General features: G+C 33.9%; 1 protein-coding gene across 1 annotated transcript; it reads right to left on the bottom strand.

The window, feature by feature from the left end:
• Window positions 1-1,400: 1,400 nt before the first annotated feature.
• On the bottom strand, window positions 1,401-5,231 carry HELRODRAFT_181791 (hypothetical protein; the record flags this gene model as incomplete). Its single annotated transcript, XM_009031566.1, has 3 exons — window positions 1,401-3,910; window positions 4,396-4,565; window positions 4,750-5,231. 3 exons carry the CDS (start codon window positions 5,229-5,231, stop codon window positions 1,401-1,403), a joined length of 3,162 nt encoding a protein of 1,053 aa, XP_009029814.1.
• Between the last annotated feature and the right edge of the window lie 8,699 nt (window positions 5,232-13,930).

A 13,930-nucleotide genomic window follows, 5' to 3' on the forward strand; every position in this document is an offset into this window, starting at 1 on the left:
TCGAAAACTCAAATTGGGAAAATTTACGATGCTTTATTCCAGTCAAGTGACAAAACAAAAGAGACGCAACACATCCCAACTGCTGCCATTTCTTTTGTAAGGAAGATAAAAACATTTAAACTCTGCTCTATCGTAATCATTGAGATATAAATTATCTTACATCTCAAAGATCGTGACAGGCGAAACGTCGTAAATCCTATCTACAGTGAAAAATAAAACTACAAGAGAAACATTTGTTTGAAGTGGCGGAATAAGGCCTGCACCCGGCGGCACGGAGCCCTGCGTCTACTGTGAACTCATGTCCCACGTAAGTAGAGCACAGCGTAAGGTATCATCTGCAGCTACAGGGTTAACTGCTTGCTAACCATTCCAACCGATGAGCGGATGAGTGCTTTAATAAATAATTGCTTAGGAAAAAGCTCGAACAAACGTCATTTTGTTCGCTAGAGCGAATTTAATTTTCAATTTCAACAAAGTTATTTTATCACCAGAGCAGGTGATTTTGTTATTTACAATTTTTTGATTCAAGAATTTATCGTATAAAGCATAATAGAAAAGATCATCTGAACTTGAATCAGACATTGCACATCAAAATCAGGCGCTCCAGTCAAGGCAACGAAGCAACAAACACTACACTGAACTAAATAGGACGGGAAAAGAAAAATGAGCAGGCAGGTAGAAACTTCGTAAACTTCGAGGTAATTGTTTTAATTTTAAACTTATCGCAGATTTGTTTCAAGATAAAGATATTCAAAGTTTTTAAAGATATTCAAAGTTGTTTTGATGGTTTTATTTTCAAAAGCGTGACGTGAAAGGTTTCTGATATTTCATATGTGGTCGCACAGAATACTATAATCACCTCCTCCAGAGCTTGTTTAACTTTCTGAGGTCTAGAGTAAATTTGAAAAATTAGGAATAATTATATTAATGATAGATGAATGAAATGGATAGTGTTACTGGCGTGGAGCAGAAATTTATACAAAGACTCGAAGTGTTTATATTAGTCTCAGGTTGTTTTGTATCCAAAACATTGTTATTTCTTTTCACTGATTTTTATCATTTGTTCCATACTATGATGATAGGAAGGCTGCAAGTTTTTTTGTGCTGAACGTCTTACAAAATGCTTGTTGGTCCATTAAATGACAATAATAAAAAAAACTGATTTTTTTATTGACATTCAAATTTTAAAATATGTAATTCCATCAAAAAAATTATTATTATTTTATTGATGTGAATATACATAACTGACTAAAAAAATAAAATTATGCATAAGTATAGATAAAATTACTTGATGAAATCTAAGAAACAAATGAATAAAATATCACTTTCATAATGTTAACAACTGGAGCATACATTATTACGAAACAAAATGGGAAAAATGAAGAAAAAATTTTAAATTTTCAAATGGACAAATCCGTGAAATGTTTTGACTTGAAGCCGGCTGCAGCAGCATTCTTCGAACTATGCAGCAGTGAGAGAACGCGATGAAGTCTCTGCGGTGACAGTGACAACCTTTGACCTCTGCGTGACTTCTGACCTCCGGGTTTGTGCACAGATGAAAAGTGAACTTTCAAGTTACCTTTAGTTGTAAATGATTTGTTGCAGGTGGGACAACTAAAAGGTCGTGAACCCGTGTGGGTGCGTTCGTGTATTTCTAAAGCGCTTGAACTGTTGAAGAGCTTATGACAGGACGGACAGACGATCAAATGTTTCTTCAGCGTTAGAAAAGAGCCTCCAACAACAATTTTGTCATTTTTTGAAGCGACGTTCGATTTGTTGAAAGTTGGTTTGTTCTTATTTTTTACTTCATAGTCGTTTCGACAGCTTAAACTCTTTGTAACGAGTTTATAATCCCGATGGCTAAGATCGTCGTCTCGTGAAGATATATTATCAAGTATGTTTATTTTTTTGATGTTTGTGTCCGTGCCGTATGAGCCTGCTTTTGATTTGTTGCTGAAGTTTGTGATGTTTGCATGTTTGTCGGTTCTCGTAACATCATCACCGTTGAAACTCCACTTGTCAGCAACATCTTCACCGGTCTGCCTTCTCATTCCTCCCTCGCAGAACACGCTTCCAACGAGTTTTCGTTTCTTGACGAAGGTTGGATTATTGAATTTCGTTTTTAAAATTGTCTTACTGTTCAAAGAGCAAGTACTCACGTTCTGACCAGCAGTAGCAGCAGCAGCAGCAGTCGATGTGGAAGTAGAAACAGAGCCGTCGACACTTGATAGCAGGGATGGCAGTGATAACGAACAACTTTCGAATGTTCTTTCTCCATTGTTTTCAGTCAGAACAGGCAATGGTGAACCTCCCATACATCGAGTGAATGCTGCACTGTTATATTTTTCATGATGATTGTGCTGGGTCAGCGATGGCTGACGTTCAACTTGCTGGAGTTGTATATTTCTGTGTTGTTTATTATGTTGTTGTTTTTTGTGCTGTTGTTTGTTATGTTGTTGCTGGTTGTGTTTGTAGTTCCACCGTCTGTGTTGTTGTTGAACAAAGTTTGTTTTCAATAGAAGTTTCTTCAAGCCGCCATCGGCACTTGCATCATCATCATCATCTTCATCATTTTCATCCTCGTCATCATCGTACCTGCATGACTCCTTCTTATCTCCAAAATGTCCGACAGCACATGCACCAGTCACGTTCACAAATGTCTGATCATCATTTCCTACTTTGTTTTTTTTGGCCGCGTTTATCGTATTAAAATTTGTTTCAAGTTTTGTAAACAAATTTGTTTTCGTCGAAAGATTATCGAGGATGTTGTTCAGGTTTTCGAGAGGATTTTTTGGAAATATTCCAAAGACGTCAGATTGCGTTTGATATGAGAATGGATGTTTGCGATTACAGTAGTCCTGATATATTTGTTGATTCTTACACTGCTGCATCCAGAAAAGTTCTTGCAATTGCTCGAGTTGCAGTAGCCCATCTCTGTACTGCATTGCCTGACACGCGCTTGAGAAACGTAACTCTTCTTCTTCCTCCTTGCTGCCAGCTTTTCTAACAGGTAAAAGCAAATTACATTGCTTGTCGGCAGTTTGAACGTGTGGAAGTAAATTGTGGGGCAATAAACTACTAAAAAAATTAAATTTATTTTGGTCTAAATTTGGAATGGGAAAGATTTCATTTGTGCGAGTTATCTTCGGGTTGTTGTCGATTTTGCCGTCGTTTTCACAGTCGCTGTCGTCGCTGTCGTTGTCGATTTTGAAGCATTTCAAATTAGGTTCAATACTGAAATTGTTATTGTCGCTAGTTTTGAATTCATTTTCAAAATCCTTCTTACATCTGCAAGTTGCAGAGGAGTGGTCATCTTGACTGGCACAACTCTGGCGACCAGTGAGGTGCACATCACTCGATGTTTTGCTGGTGCTTCTCTGGGCATTCGATTCGTCTAACGAATCATCACTATCATCTCCAACGACATCCAACATTTTGTCGTCATCATCATCAACAACGACATCATCATCAACATCTTCCTCATCATATTCATTCCTAATATATTTGGGCTCCTTAAATGCTGCTTGCTTCTCAGACTCATCAGAACAGGCGTCAGCGTTGGAAGTGCAGCAATATTTATCATCGGCGTCATCAACAACGTCATCATTAGAAATGACGTAATTGAGGACATCATCATTAAAGTTTTGATCCTTAGCCATATTACCATCAGCCACAGCATTAAAGTCATCAGCTGCATCACATTCACCATCGCCAATTTGCTTGGGATTTTTCAAACAATCAGATTTTTTACCCATCATCATAATTCTAATTTCAATTGATGTTGTCGTTGGTGGTGGTGTTGTATTTGATGATGTCATCGTCGTTATTGGTGTTTCCGGTAATTTTATTGACATCATTGGAGATGGCTTGTTTGTTTGTGGAACATTTGCTGATGTCACATTTTTTCCGTCTTTTGTGAGTGAAGGAGTTGTAAAATGTGATGATGGTTTTGGTAATGTTGATGATGTTTTTGTTGATTTCAGTGTTGTTAATGTTGTTATTGAAGTTGTTGCTGTTGTTTTTGTTGTTGCTGCTGTTGTTGTTGTTGTTGTTGTTGTTACATTATTAAAAACTCCAGCGTTTGAACAATACTGACCGTAAGGAAATTTGCGGGAAATGAGTGAATTAAATGATATTTGGTGAGGAAAAGAAAGCGGCAAATGTAGACACAAGTCTTGTTGTTGTTGTTGATGTTGTTGCTGTTGTTGTTGTTGATGATGTGGTTGTTGTTGGTGGTTGTGTTGAAGTTGTTGTTGTTGTTGTTGTTGTTGATATTGGGAATATGTAGACGCTGAGTGATAGCGATACTTCATAAGTTGCGCAATGTAGTTTGAGAAGTTGTAAGTAAAAAGAGGTGCCTGAAAGTGATTAAACAGATGTTGATGCAGCTCTGACTGCTGCTGTTGTTGCTGTTGTTGTTTATGTTGTTGTTGTTGCTGTTGATGGTGAGAATGTTGATATTGGTGTTGTTGCTGTTGATGATGCTGATGTTGTTGCTTTTGTTGATGGCACAGTTGATAATGTACCTGCGGTTGATAATATTGACGTAGTTGTAACCGGAAGTGCTGATGTTGTTGTAATAGATGTTGATGATGGTTTTGTTGTCCATGTTTTAAAGACGTATTTTTGTTGTTTAAAAATAGGGGATGTTGCAATGATGAAAACGTATGTGGAAATGAGTGGGATGATGTTGGTGGTGACGATAATTTATTTTGTGGCGATGATGAAAAATTAGTTTGTGGTGGTGACGATGGTGGTGTCGGTTTTAGGCGTGATTTCAATGTCGGAAACGAGTTGGAACATTCAGTTTGCGTTTTGAGACTTTCTTGGTGAGAACTTTTATTTTCTGTTTTAGGAATTTTACATTGCGTGTTGTTGACAGCTTGCCAGTTTTGTTGTTCTTGTAAATTATTTTCCTGTTTAGATTTTTCTGAATCGCTTTTAAAACCTAATACAGATTTATTGGACAAATTTTTGTGAAATTTCTGCTGGTGGTGATGTTTAGTGGAATGGTTATCAAAATGTGGATATTGTAGCTGTTGCGGTTGTTGTTGTGGCAGCTGCCGTTGTTGTTGTAGCTGCTGCCATTGTTGTTTCTGCTGATGTTGTTGTGGCAGAAGTTGATTTTGTTGTCCGCGTTGTTGATGTTGTTGTTTTGCCGTAGATTCATGTTGCTGATGTTGCCGTATGCTGGTAGTTGAACCTTCCAACAACTTTTCAATGCTCCACATGTTTGGGATATTTCTATCTTACGATGGTTTTCTAATATACGAGCATTTGAATTGAGCGGAGCATCAGCGAACGATGTAAAGAAATGTCCAGGTGTATGTTATTGGAGGTGCTTATATAGACTAGTTAGCGCGTTTCTGCATTGCACATGTACCTACTTAACCGTGCATATCATTCATATTTTCGTTCATACAATTAGTTGATATATATCACCAGTATCAGCACCATTCATTTTTATCCGTTTTTATAATAAACATGTTAAAAATAATTATTTAAAGTTAAATTTAATTATTTTGCGCAGACCAACGCATAAACAAACATTTAAACAAACATTGAACCAACAAATTGGATAAATTCAAATAGAAACTGTCATTTCAACATGAATAAAACTTTCGTAACAAAATTTTCTGCTATCAACTTTTGAGCTTCCGAAAAATTTGCTTTAGTATGATGTTAGTGACCCATTGATATCATAGTTGTAATGATGCATAGTTTTTTAACGGCACATAATGTAAAACATGACATCCTGAAAAGCCAGTAAAGCCTGGTTTGAAAAATCATTTGTCGGCCAGTTTTAAAATTTGTATAGTACCACAATTACAAATTAAAAATAATTTTACATTGAACAATAACTGTCTAAAAAACAACTTCAAAATTGAAATATTTTCAGTACAAAAAATCAATGAAAAAAAAATTAATTTTTATACTCAAGATCAAAACAGGATGTTCATTTTTGGTCTTTTGAAATATAAAGGAACAACATGAATTAAGATGACTTACTTACTTTTTAATACAACTATCTTATCAACTGATTTCCATTCTTTCAAATCAGCTCACAAGTTCCTGTCAGGATTGTTATATGAAACTTTGAGACGAAAACGTCACGATGAAAGACCTTGCGTATTTTATTTACAAACAAGTTGGTGGGATCATTCAACATTGAAATTAAATAATGAATAAAATTTGAAAAGAGATCAATTAGTTGAAGAGCGCTTGTCATAAAGAGCAATAAAATTCCGTCTGACTGTCCAACTTACTGTCGGAATGCAGACGACGGCATCAGCTAAAAAGCCAATAAAAACTCATTCACTCAACAGGCAGAAAATATTAAAAGTTACTCAGCTACAAATAAATCAAAATCACCCGTTGAAGGCTCTCAAAAGTTTTACTCAATAAATCGAGTCATAAACTGCTATTGCATGTTTGAATGAATGAAGAAATGTCCTATCACAATATGTTACATATACATATGTATATAAATAATTATTTATTTAGATATATATTAATATAATTGTTATTTCTCTCTTAATTACGTGAATAGGCTTCTGAAATCATGTGCCACACCTATTGCATGTGGTAGAAAGAAATTTTTTACATGTGCGTGTGTATGTGTGTGTGTGTGTGTGTGTGTGTGTGTGTGTGTGTGTGTAGTGTGATGTTTCTTTGTGTTTGTGTGTGAACGTATATATATGTGTGAGTGTGTGTATGTGTGTATTTGTGTGTGAGTGTGTATGTATGTGTGTGTGTGTTTGTATATCTGCGCGTATTTATATGTCCTCCTTGACAAACTAGTTGTTAGATAAGAATTCTTTGATATTTCAAAGTTCCGATCACTCGAGACGCTGTTACTTTAACGTGTGTGTGTAAAGACGCATACACACACACACACACACACACACACACACACACACACATATACACACATATGTATATATATAATACATATGAAAAACGTTATGCAAATTAGGTTTACAACTTATCGCCCCATATAACTTTTTGTCGCCATTCGAAAGAAACCACTTGAAATTATTGTAACAATTTAATATTGTTGAAAGTGTGTTGTGCCAACTTCACTTTACTGCCGTGTTTTAATATTTTATGATAATGTCTTGAAGAGATCGATGCTTCTCCCATTGTGAGAAAAGTTAAGACGGCCAAAAAATTATTCGCCATTCCCACTCATCCAATGAGAATTGAGTTTTGAATCGTGCAATCTTATTGGCTGCATGCTGCTCACTTGCCTAACTGACGTTACTACGGCAGTGAAAAGAAGTTAGGATTTTTGGTTTGTTGTTTGTTTGTTGTTGTGGTTGTGGTTGTATTTATTGTTGTCGTTGTTGCTGCTGTTGTTACTGTTGTTGTTTTGTCGTGGTTGTTGTGGTTGTTACTGTATTTATTGGTGCTGTGGTTTTTTGTGGTTGTTGCTATACAGGTCCGATAATCACTGAACTGCTCACTTAATTACAATAAAACTCTCGGTGGGGAAGAACCAAGGCTTGCTCATCAACTCTTTATTAGTTTGCTGTTCTTCCAGTCTTTACAGACCTTCACGAAACATAATAATTTGACATGAGACTTCTTACTCAAAGAAGATATATGACAAGGTCTTACTTCTTTTTTTTATAAAATAAACGTTTGAACAGTGATACATTTTCATAGTTCAACGCCAGTTACTTGCCGTAATGCTAATGACTTCATGTACTGTATACTTACGTACATAATTTGGAATTTGGCAAAAATTTATAATTATGTTTTTGTAGAGATGGCGTGATGCAAGGGACTAGAAGTAAAATCTTGAAAAAAAATGTCTTTTTAAAGGATTTTGATATCAGAATTATAAACAAAATGAAACTTGAGTGTTGTTGAAAATGAAATTATTAAACCATATTGAAACTTTTAATTTATCAACATTAAATCAATCAAGTTCTAAATCGAGTTAATAACTAACTAGCCATTCGGCAAAATCACCATCCTAATTCTCCATGCAGCGCATAAATAAACGATGACTTTTTCAAATAACTTCGAACAAATCACTAAACGTCACATGTCTGCTAAATATTTAATGAGTCCAATCAGACCGCGACACGCATAACGCTGCATTATTGATGAGCCAATCAAATTTAGACACGGTACATGTCATTCATATGACACTAACCCGTAGTTGATTGCCAATCCATACATCCATACCCAAGTCATTTGTTTTTCCAAGTTTCAGTTTTTTAATTTCAATTATTAAAAATGGGTGCAGCGACTCAATCTTTTCAAAAATATTTCATCTTCAAGCCATCTTAATTAACTATGTAGTTGACATTTCGAAATTTGTGAAATCCTCCCCCAAATATTTTTGAAAATTTAGGCCCCTCCCCGTCGGAGTTGTTTAGATCTGCCACTTTATGCCTACCATGTGGTAAAAATATGTCGCAAATTTTAAATACTTTCTCAGTTTATGGATGGGTGGGTGGATGTCTCTATCATCGCTTTCCCTGGTTTGAAGTGATGTTGTAGTTCTGGCTCGGTGTAATATTTGTTTTGTAGTCGAAGTAATATTTCTTTGCACACACGTAATCATGATATAAATAAAATTGGCCGCAAAATCTCAATGAAATATTATTGCGTCAGATAATAAACTTGTCAGTCAGGCTGGCGGCGTTGCATGTCGTTCGTCAGGTTTTCAATCTGGCGTACCTAATGATATCGTAATATCGTCAGGAACGCGTAAATAAATATTAAATGCAACTGCCTTGTAAATAATTTTACGCCTACTACAAATTTTGAAATCATTTTATTGACGTTCGTAATAATTTTGCTTTGAAACTTTAGAATTAATTTTATAGCAATAAGCCTAACTTGAAATAAATTATAAATATTTTATTTATCTATAAAATTGTTTATAAATTAGTTGGATGTGAGTTATTCAAAAGCATTGAAAAGCTGATTCATTAAATAATGCGGTAAAATTCAAATTAACAAGACAAAAAACTCAACATTGGAAAGCTCAAACCATCAATCATAATCATTTGTCAGTCGGCAATTGCATTGCGAGAAATGCCTGCCAAAATTAATTCATTCGGTCGCTCGTGATTCGCTTTCCATCTCCATTCTTTGTTATTTGCTTATTTCAATGATTATTGTGTCAGTTAGTATTAGACAAACTGGACAGTACCCTATCCAGATTTTTTCATCGTTGTAAGGAGGGTTGTGCTTGTGTCGTAATTTTCCTTTGAATCACCGGATCTAATACCATAATGTGAACAAGACGATTGAATTTTATTTTTCACAGGGAAATTTTATCAAAGGAAAACAATTTTGAATTTTTCAAATAAATAAATATAAGTATAAACATTAATTTTAATATTTTCAAATTATTATTTAAAAGAATTAAAAAAAATTGAATTAAACGACTGAAAAATCGATCTGACTGTAAAAAAACGTCAACATTCGATAAATTGTACGTTCGCTTACGTTCGTGTGTCGTTCGTCTTTTTGCATGCATTATTTACTAAGAGAGGTCTGATTTTATATTGAATGAGGAGCTTTAAGGACCTTTGTGACATAGCATTTAATGTAAATTTTAATTTTTTCGGCAAAAAATTGTCGTTTGATTCATTAAAAATCATATATAAACATTACATACAATATTATCACTTATTTATTTCAAGTAATTTGTCACTGGTCGAACAAAGTATTTATGTTATTTGATTATAATATGTATTTGTGTGTGTGTTTAATGTGCGTGCGTGTTTGAAATTCCTTTGATAAGAAATGATTTTTTTTATTATTGGAGCAATTTTTGGTTTTAATTCATAATAGAAAAAAAGATCAAACGATGATATAGTAAACAAATAAAATTAAGTTTAAACAGTTTGATAGAAAGGAGCATCTAAAATTTTGTTTATAAAATGCTTAAACTTTTCAATTTGTCGGTACAATTTTAGTACAATTTTAGTTAAATTTCGATATTTTCAGGATAATTTTCATGCCAGGTGACCGTGCAGCGTTCCTTTGCAGCGAAACTTTCACAATTTTAGAGTGGCATTGATGAAAAACGTTGTTATTGCTAAGTTGGATGGCAGGCCTCTGCTGACACTGAAAATCTATTTCATCAGTCATTTGTGCAACGAACAAACGAAAGTTTGATTCTACCCTGAGCCGTTGGCAAGGGATTTCTGGGACTGAAGATTCCTCCTCAATACGAAGCTTCGGTTGGGTTAAAACTAAATTGAATGACATCTCCATATAAATATGTAAAAATTTGAATTGAATACTGCAGGTTTTAACAACGAAATTTGATGTGATAAGGAGAAAAAGCCGCCAACTTTTTTAAACAAATCTACGCCACTGATTCTACCTACCTACGACTGATTATTCAATCGTGCTTTTCAGGGGTGGGCAAAATGCGGCCCGCGAGGCTTTGTTCGCCAAAAAGAAGGTCGTCGCCAAAACATTATGACCAAAGAAAGGAATCACAAATCTTAGAAATGTTCTCTCCCGAGTCGAAAAAATTTGCTATTTAAGTACATTCAAAGGTAAAATGCGGCCTCACAGCAAAAAGTTTGCCCACCCCTGGTGTTTTTTAATCACGGTTCAAAAAAGAAAGTATCAATCTTCTTTTTTGAAAAACACACTTCATTGGCTGTCGGTCAAAGACAGAATTCAATTTAAAGTAGCTCTTATGGTAATAAACTGTCTGAATGGAAAAGCACCGGCTTATTTAAAGAAAGTGTTAAATTTGGTATCAGATGAATCGACTGAGATCAGCAAAGCACGGAGATATTGTCTGTCCCCCGTTCAAAGCATCTCATTTTGGTGCAAGAAAGTTTTCAGTTGCAGCAGCCAGAACCTGGAACTCATTACCGATTAATTTTTAAGTCAACTCTGACATCAGCCGTGAAGAGGCGGCTTGAAACATCATTTTTTCAACAAAACGAAGCACAATTATCGCCTCTGAAAATAGCTCAATAGAGCCGCTTTACAAATCTGCAATTCAATGCAATGCAATCTATTTATTAAGCCTTTTAGAATGTTAAGCATTTGGCTTAAAAATTGAAATAAATAAATAAAACCCGACCATTAAAATATCATATTAAAATCAGGCTCTTCAACATTCTACAGCACTATCGATGCTAGGATTTTAATAACGCGCAGTTGAACATGCATCAAATCATAAAGCCGTCTGTTTAATTATTTTTTTAAAATTTGTTGTTTCTACAAGTCTCTCGCCATCTCAAGTGTGGATGTGACAGTACCTACGTGTGGTGTGAAAGTTCTAACGCAACCAACTAGTAGGAATACTTTTTGTCAGAGCTGCAAAATGAGAGCAGGTCAAAAGCTAGCAAGACCAAAGCGCTCTAAAAAAATTCGCACAACATATTTGCCCACAAGCAAACATGGATAAGTGCACTTTTTCATGAAAACCTTGTATGATAATGGACAAAAGTGATATTGTAATTGTTAAGCTTCAGACAAATGGTTTCATTAATAAGGATAAGATTAAGGTTTTCAAATAAATAACAGATTTTTTTTATTGATTTCTTGCCAGATAAACAACGTTCGTTTCAAAAGCATATTTTTAGTTCTGTGTCAATCTCCATCGAATCAACTGAATCACGATTGCCTCACACTTCTGATCGATCTATAGTTGTATCTATTTTTCCAAAATATTCCAAGCCAAGAATTGCAACCTTGATACAAAATTATTTTGATTAGCAATAAAAATAGATTAACAAATTACACACTAAACAGCTAAAAACCAAATATCAACACGATAATTCGCAACAAACAATGGCAAAAATAGAACGCAATAAACATTTTGATAGAATTAATAATCACTGGTTATATTGCAATCATTCCATCTATCCCGGTGTTTTCCAGGTTGGTGTTCGACAAAGTTAAAGAATTTATAAATTGAAATAAAAAATGCATTTGAGAGTAATTATAATGTTAAGAAGTTGGACTGCATGGAACTGAAGCAATTGACACAATGGGAAACAAAATACATAAGAATGAATAAATAGAAAACAATGTAATAAATAAGTAAATGAGTAAATAAATAAATGTATATAAATAAAATAAACAAAGGCGACAAACGAATTAAATAATTTAATGCATAACCATAAAGAATTTAGAACAAACTGAATGCACGTAATGAATGACTAAACGGTATAAAAATGTATAAATGTTTTTAGAACTATTTGCATTGCGTCGTAATTGTTCTTAACCGACATTTGAAAAAATGCGACAGAATGCTAATTTGTCCACTAAAACAATTTTAGGAACAACTTCACGAATAACTTCAACAATCAAACAAATTAATTCGGTATGAAACTTCAATTTCAAAATTTGCATCTCGGTATAGCAGCAGCAGCAAAGCGAAGTAATGGAGTGGAAAATTGTGGAAACAAGTTAATTTTACAAAAACATTGGCGAGTACAAATTTTTGAAAACATAGTCAACATTCGGCTCTCAGTAAGCAAATCAGTCCGAATACTCAGTCAGAACACAACAAATTAGCTGAACGCAGTTATTAGATGATACAAAGACACATAATTAGTGCTGTTAACGACACGGTTCGTTTCAGTTGAGGCTCTACTCTAATTTTTCGACCACCAACATCGACCCAATCCGATAAAACTCCCGAGCCACGCAGCTTGGCTCGGCTCATACTTAACACTACGCATAATCTTCAAACGAGTATATATGAAAACTATGTTCGCATGCATACAAACGAAATAGTGCAACAAACGACGGTTTGCAAGGCACGCTGGCAAAACGAGTCTTTGCTCTTGTTCATATTGTATGATGCAAGAAGGATATTAAATTTTAACGAACCGCAATTCAAAGCAATTACGTAGCAATATATCCCAAATTCCGCTTGCGTAGTTTTCAAGCGTTATCTACTTTAGTCTCAGGTCTGTCTCTCTACCACACCAACAATAATTCAAATTTCTAGCTGAGGTTTAAGGAAAACTTAAAGGAAAACTAGCAAGATAAACTTGAATTAAAAACATGATGAACATAAAACAAGGAAAAATGTTAATGACATTTTAAAAATAACTGGTAAATTAAAAATATTATATCATATGTAGAAATGTCATGTTTAAAAATTGTATACAAGAAATATAAATATATAAAGTTCAACGAACAATTTAAACGGTGGAATGTCACGACTAATTTGTATAACAAAAAATCTGTTCTGAATAATTGTTAAAATGAAATAATTGGATAACAAAAACGAATAAAGCAACTGACTGGTGTGATAAAACTAACAAATAGAAAAGAAATATTTGAAAATCAACAATGAATAATGCTTACGATAAACAAGTGAACACTCATTCTGTTAAACGAACGCACAACTATTATATATACGTATTATTATATTTATATATTTTATTCAACTGCATATATATATATGTCAAATTTATTTATAAAATTATTAAACATATTTATTTATATATGTGCGTATATAAAATTACTTATATATACAAATACGGATATATATATATATATATATATATATATATGCAGTAATTTATGAAATCTACAGAATTTCTAGCGTTGGATAGTTTTTTATTACATTTCTCAATATTTCGAACCAAATTCTTGCCGTCATTATTTATTTTATTAACGTTAAAATAATATACAGTTTTCCAATTCATTCTCAAGTGTATAGGAGCTATTTCGATTTTTTAAACCATCTTCAGCACTTGTTGCAGTTTATCTAGAGAATTTGTATAACTCAGTACTTGTTGCAGTTTATATAGGGATTTATATATATGTATCAAATCAAAATCAAATCAAATATTGTATTTATATAGCGCCAATTATAATTGCTTCTCATCAGCGCTCTCCTCGTATGAAGCTTGTATAGATGTATACATATATATATATATATATATATATATATATATATATATATATAAAC

This window comes from Helobdella robusta, assembly GCF_000326865.2.
Source record: "Helobdella robusta unplaced genomic scaffold HELROscaffold_75, whole genome shotgun sequence".
In the NCBI taxonomy this organism is placed as follows: domain Eukaryota; kingdom Metazoa; phylum Annelida; class Clitellata; order Rhynchobdellida; family Glossiphoniidae; genus Helobdella; species Helobdella robusta.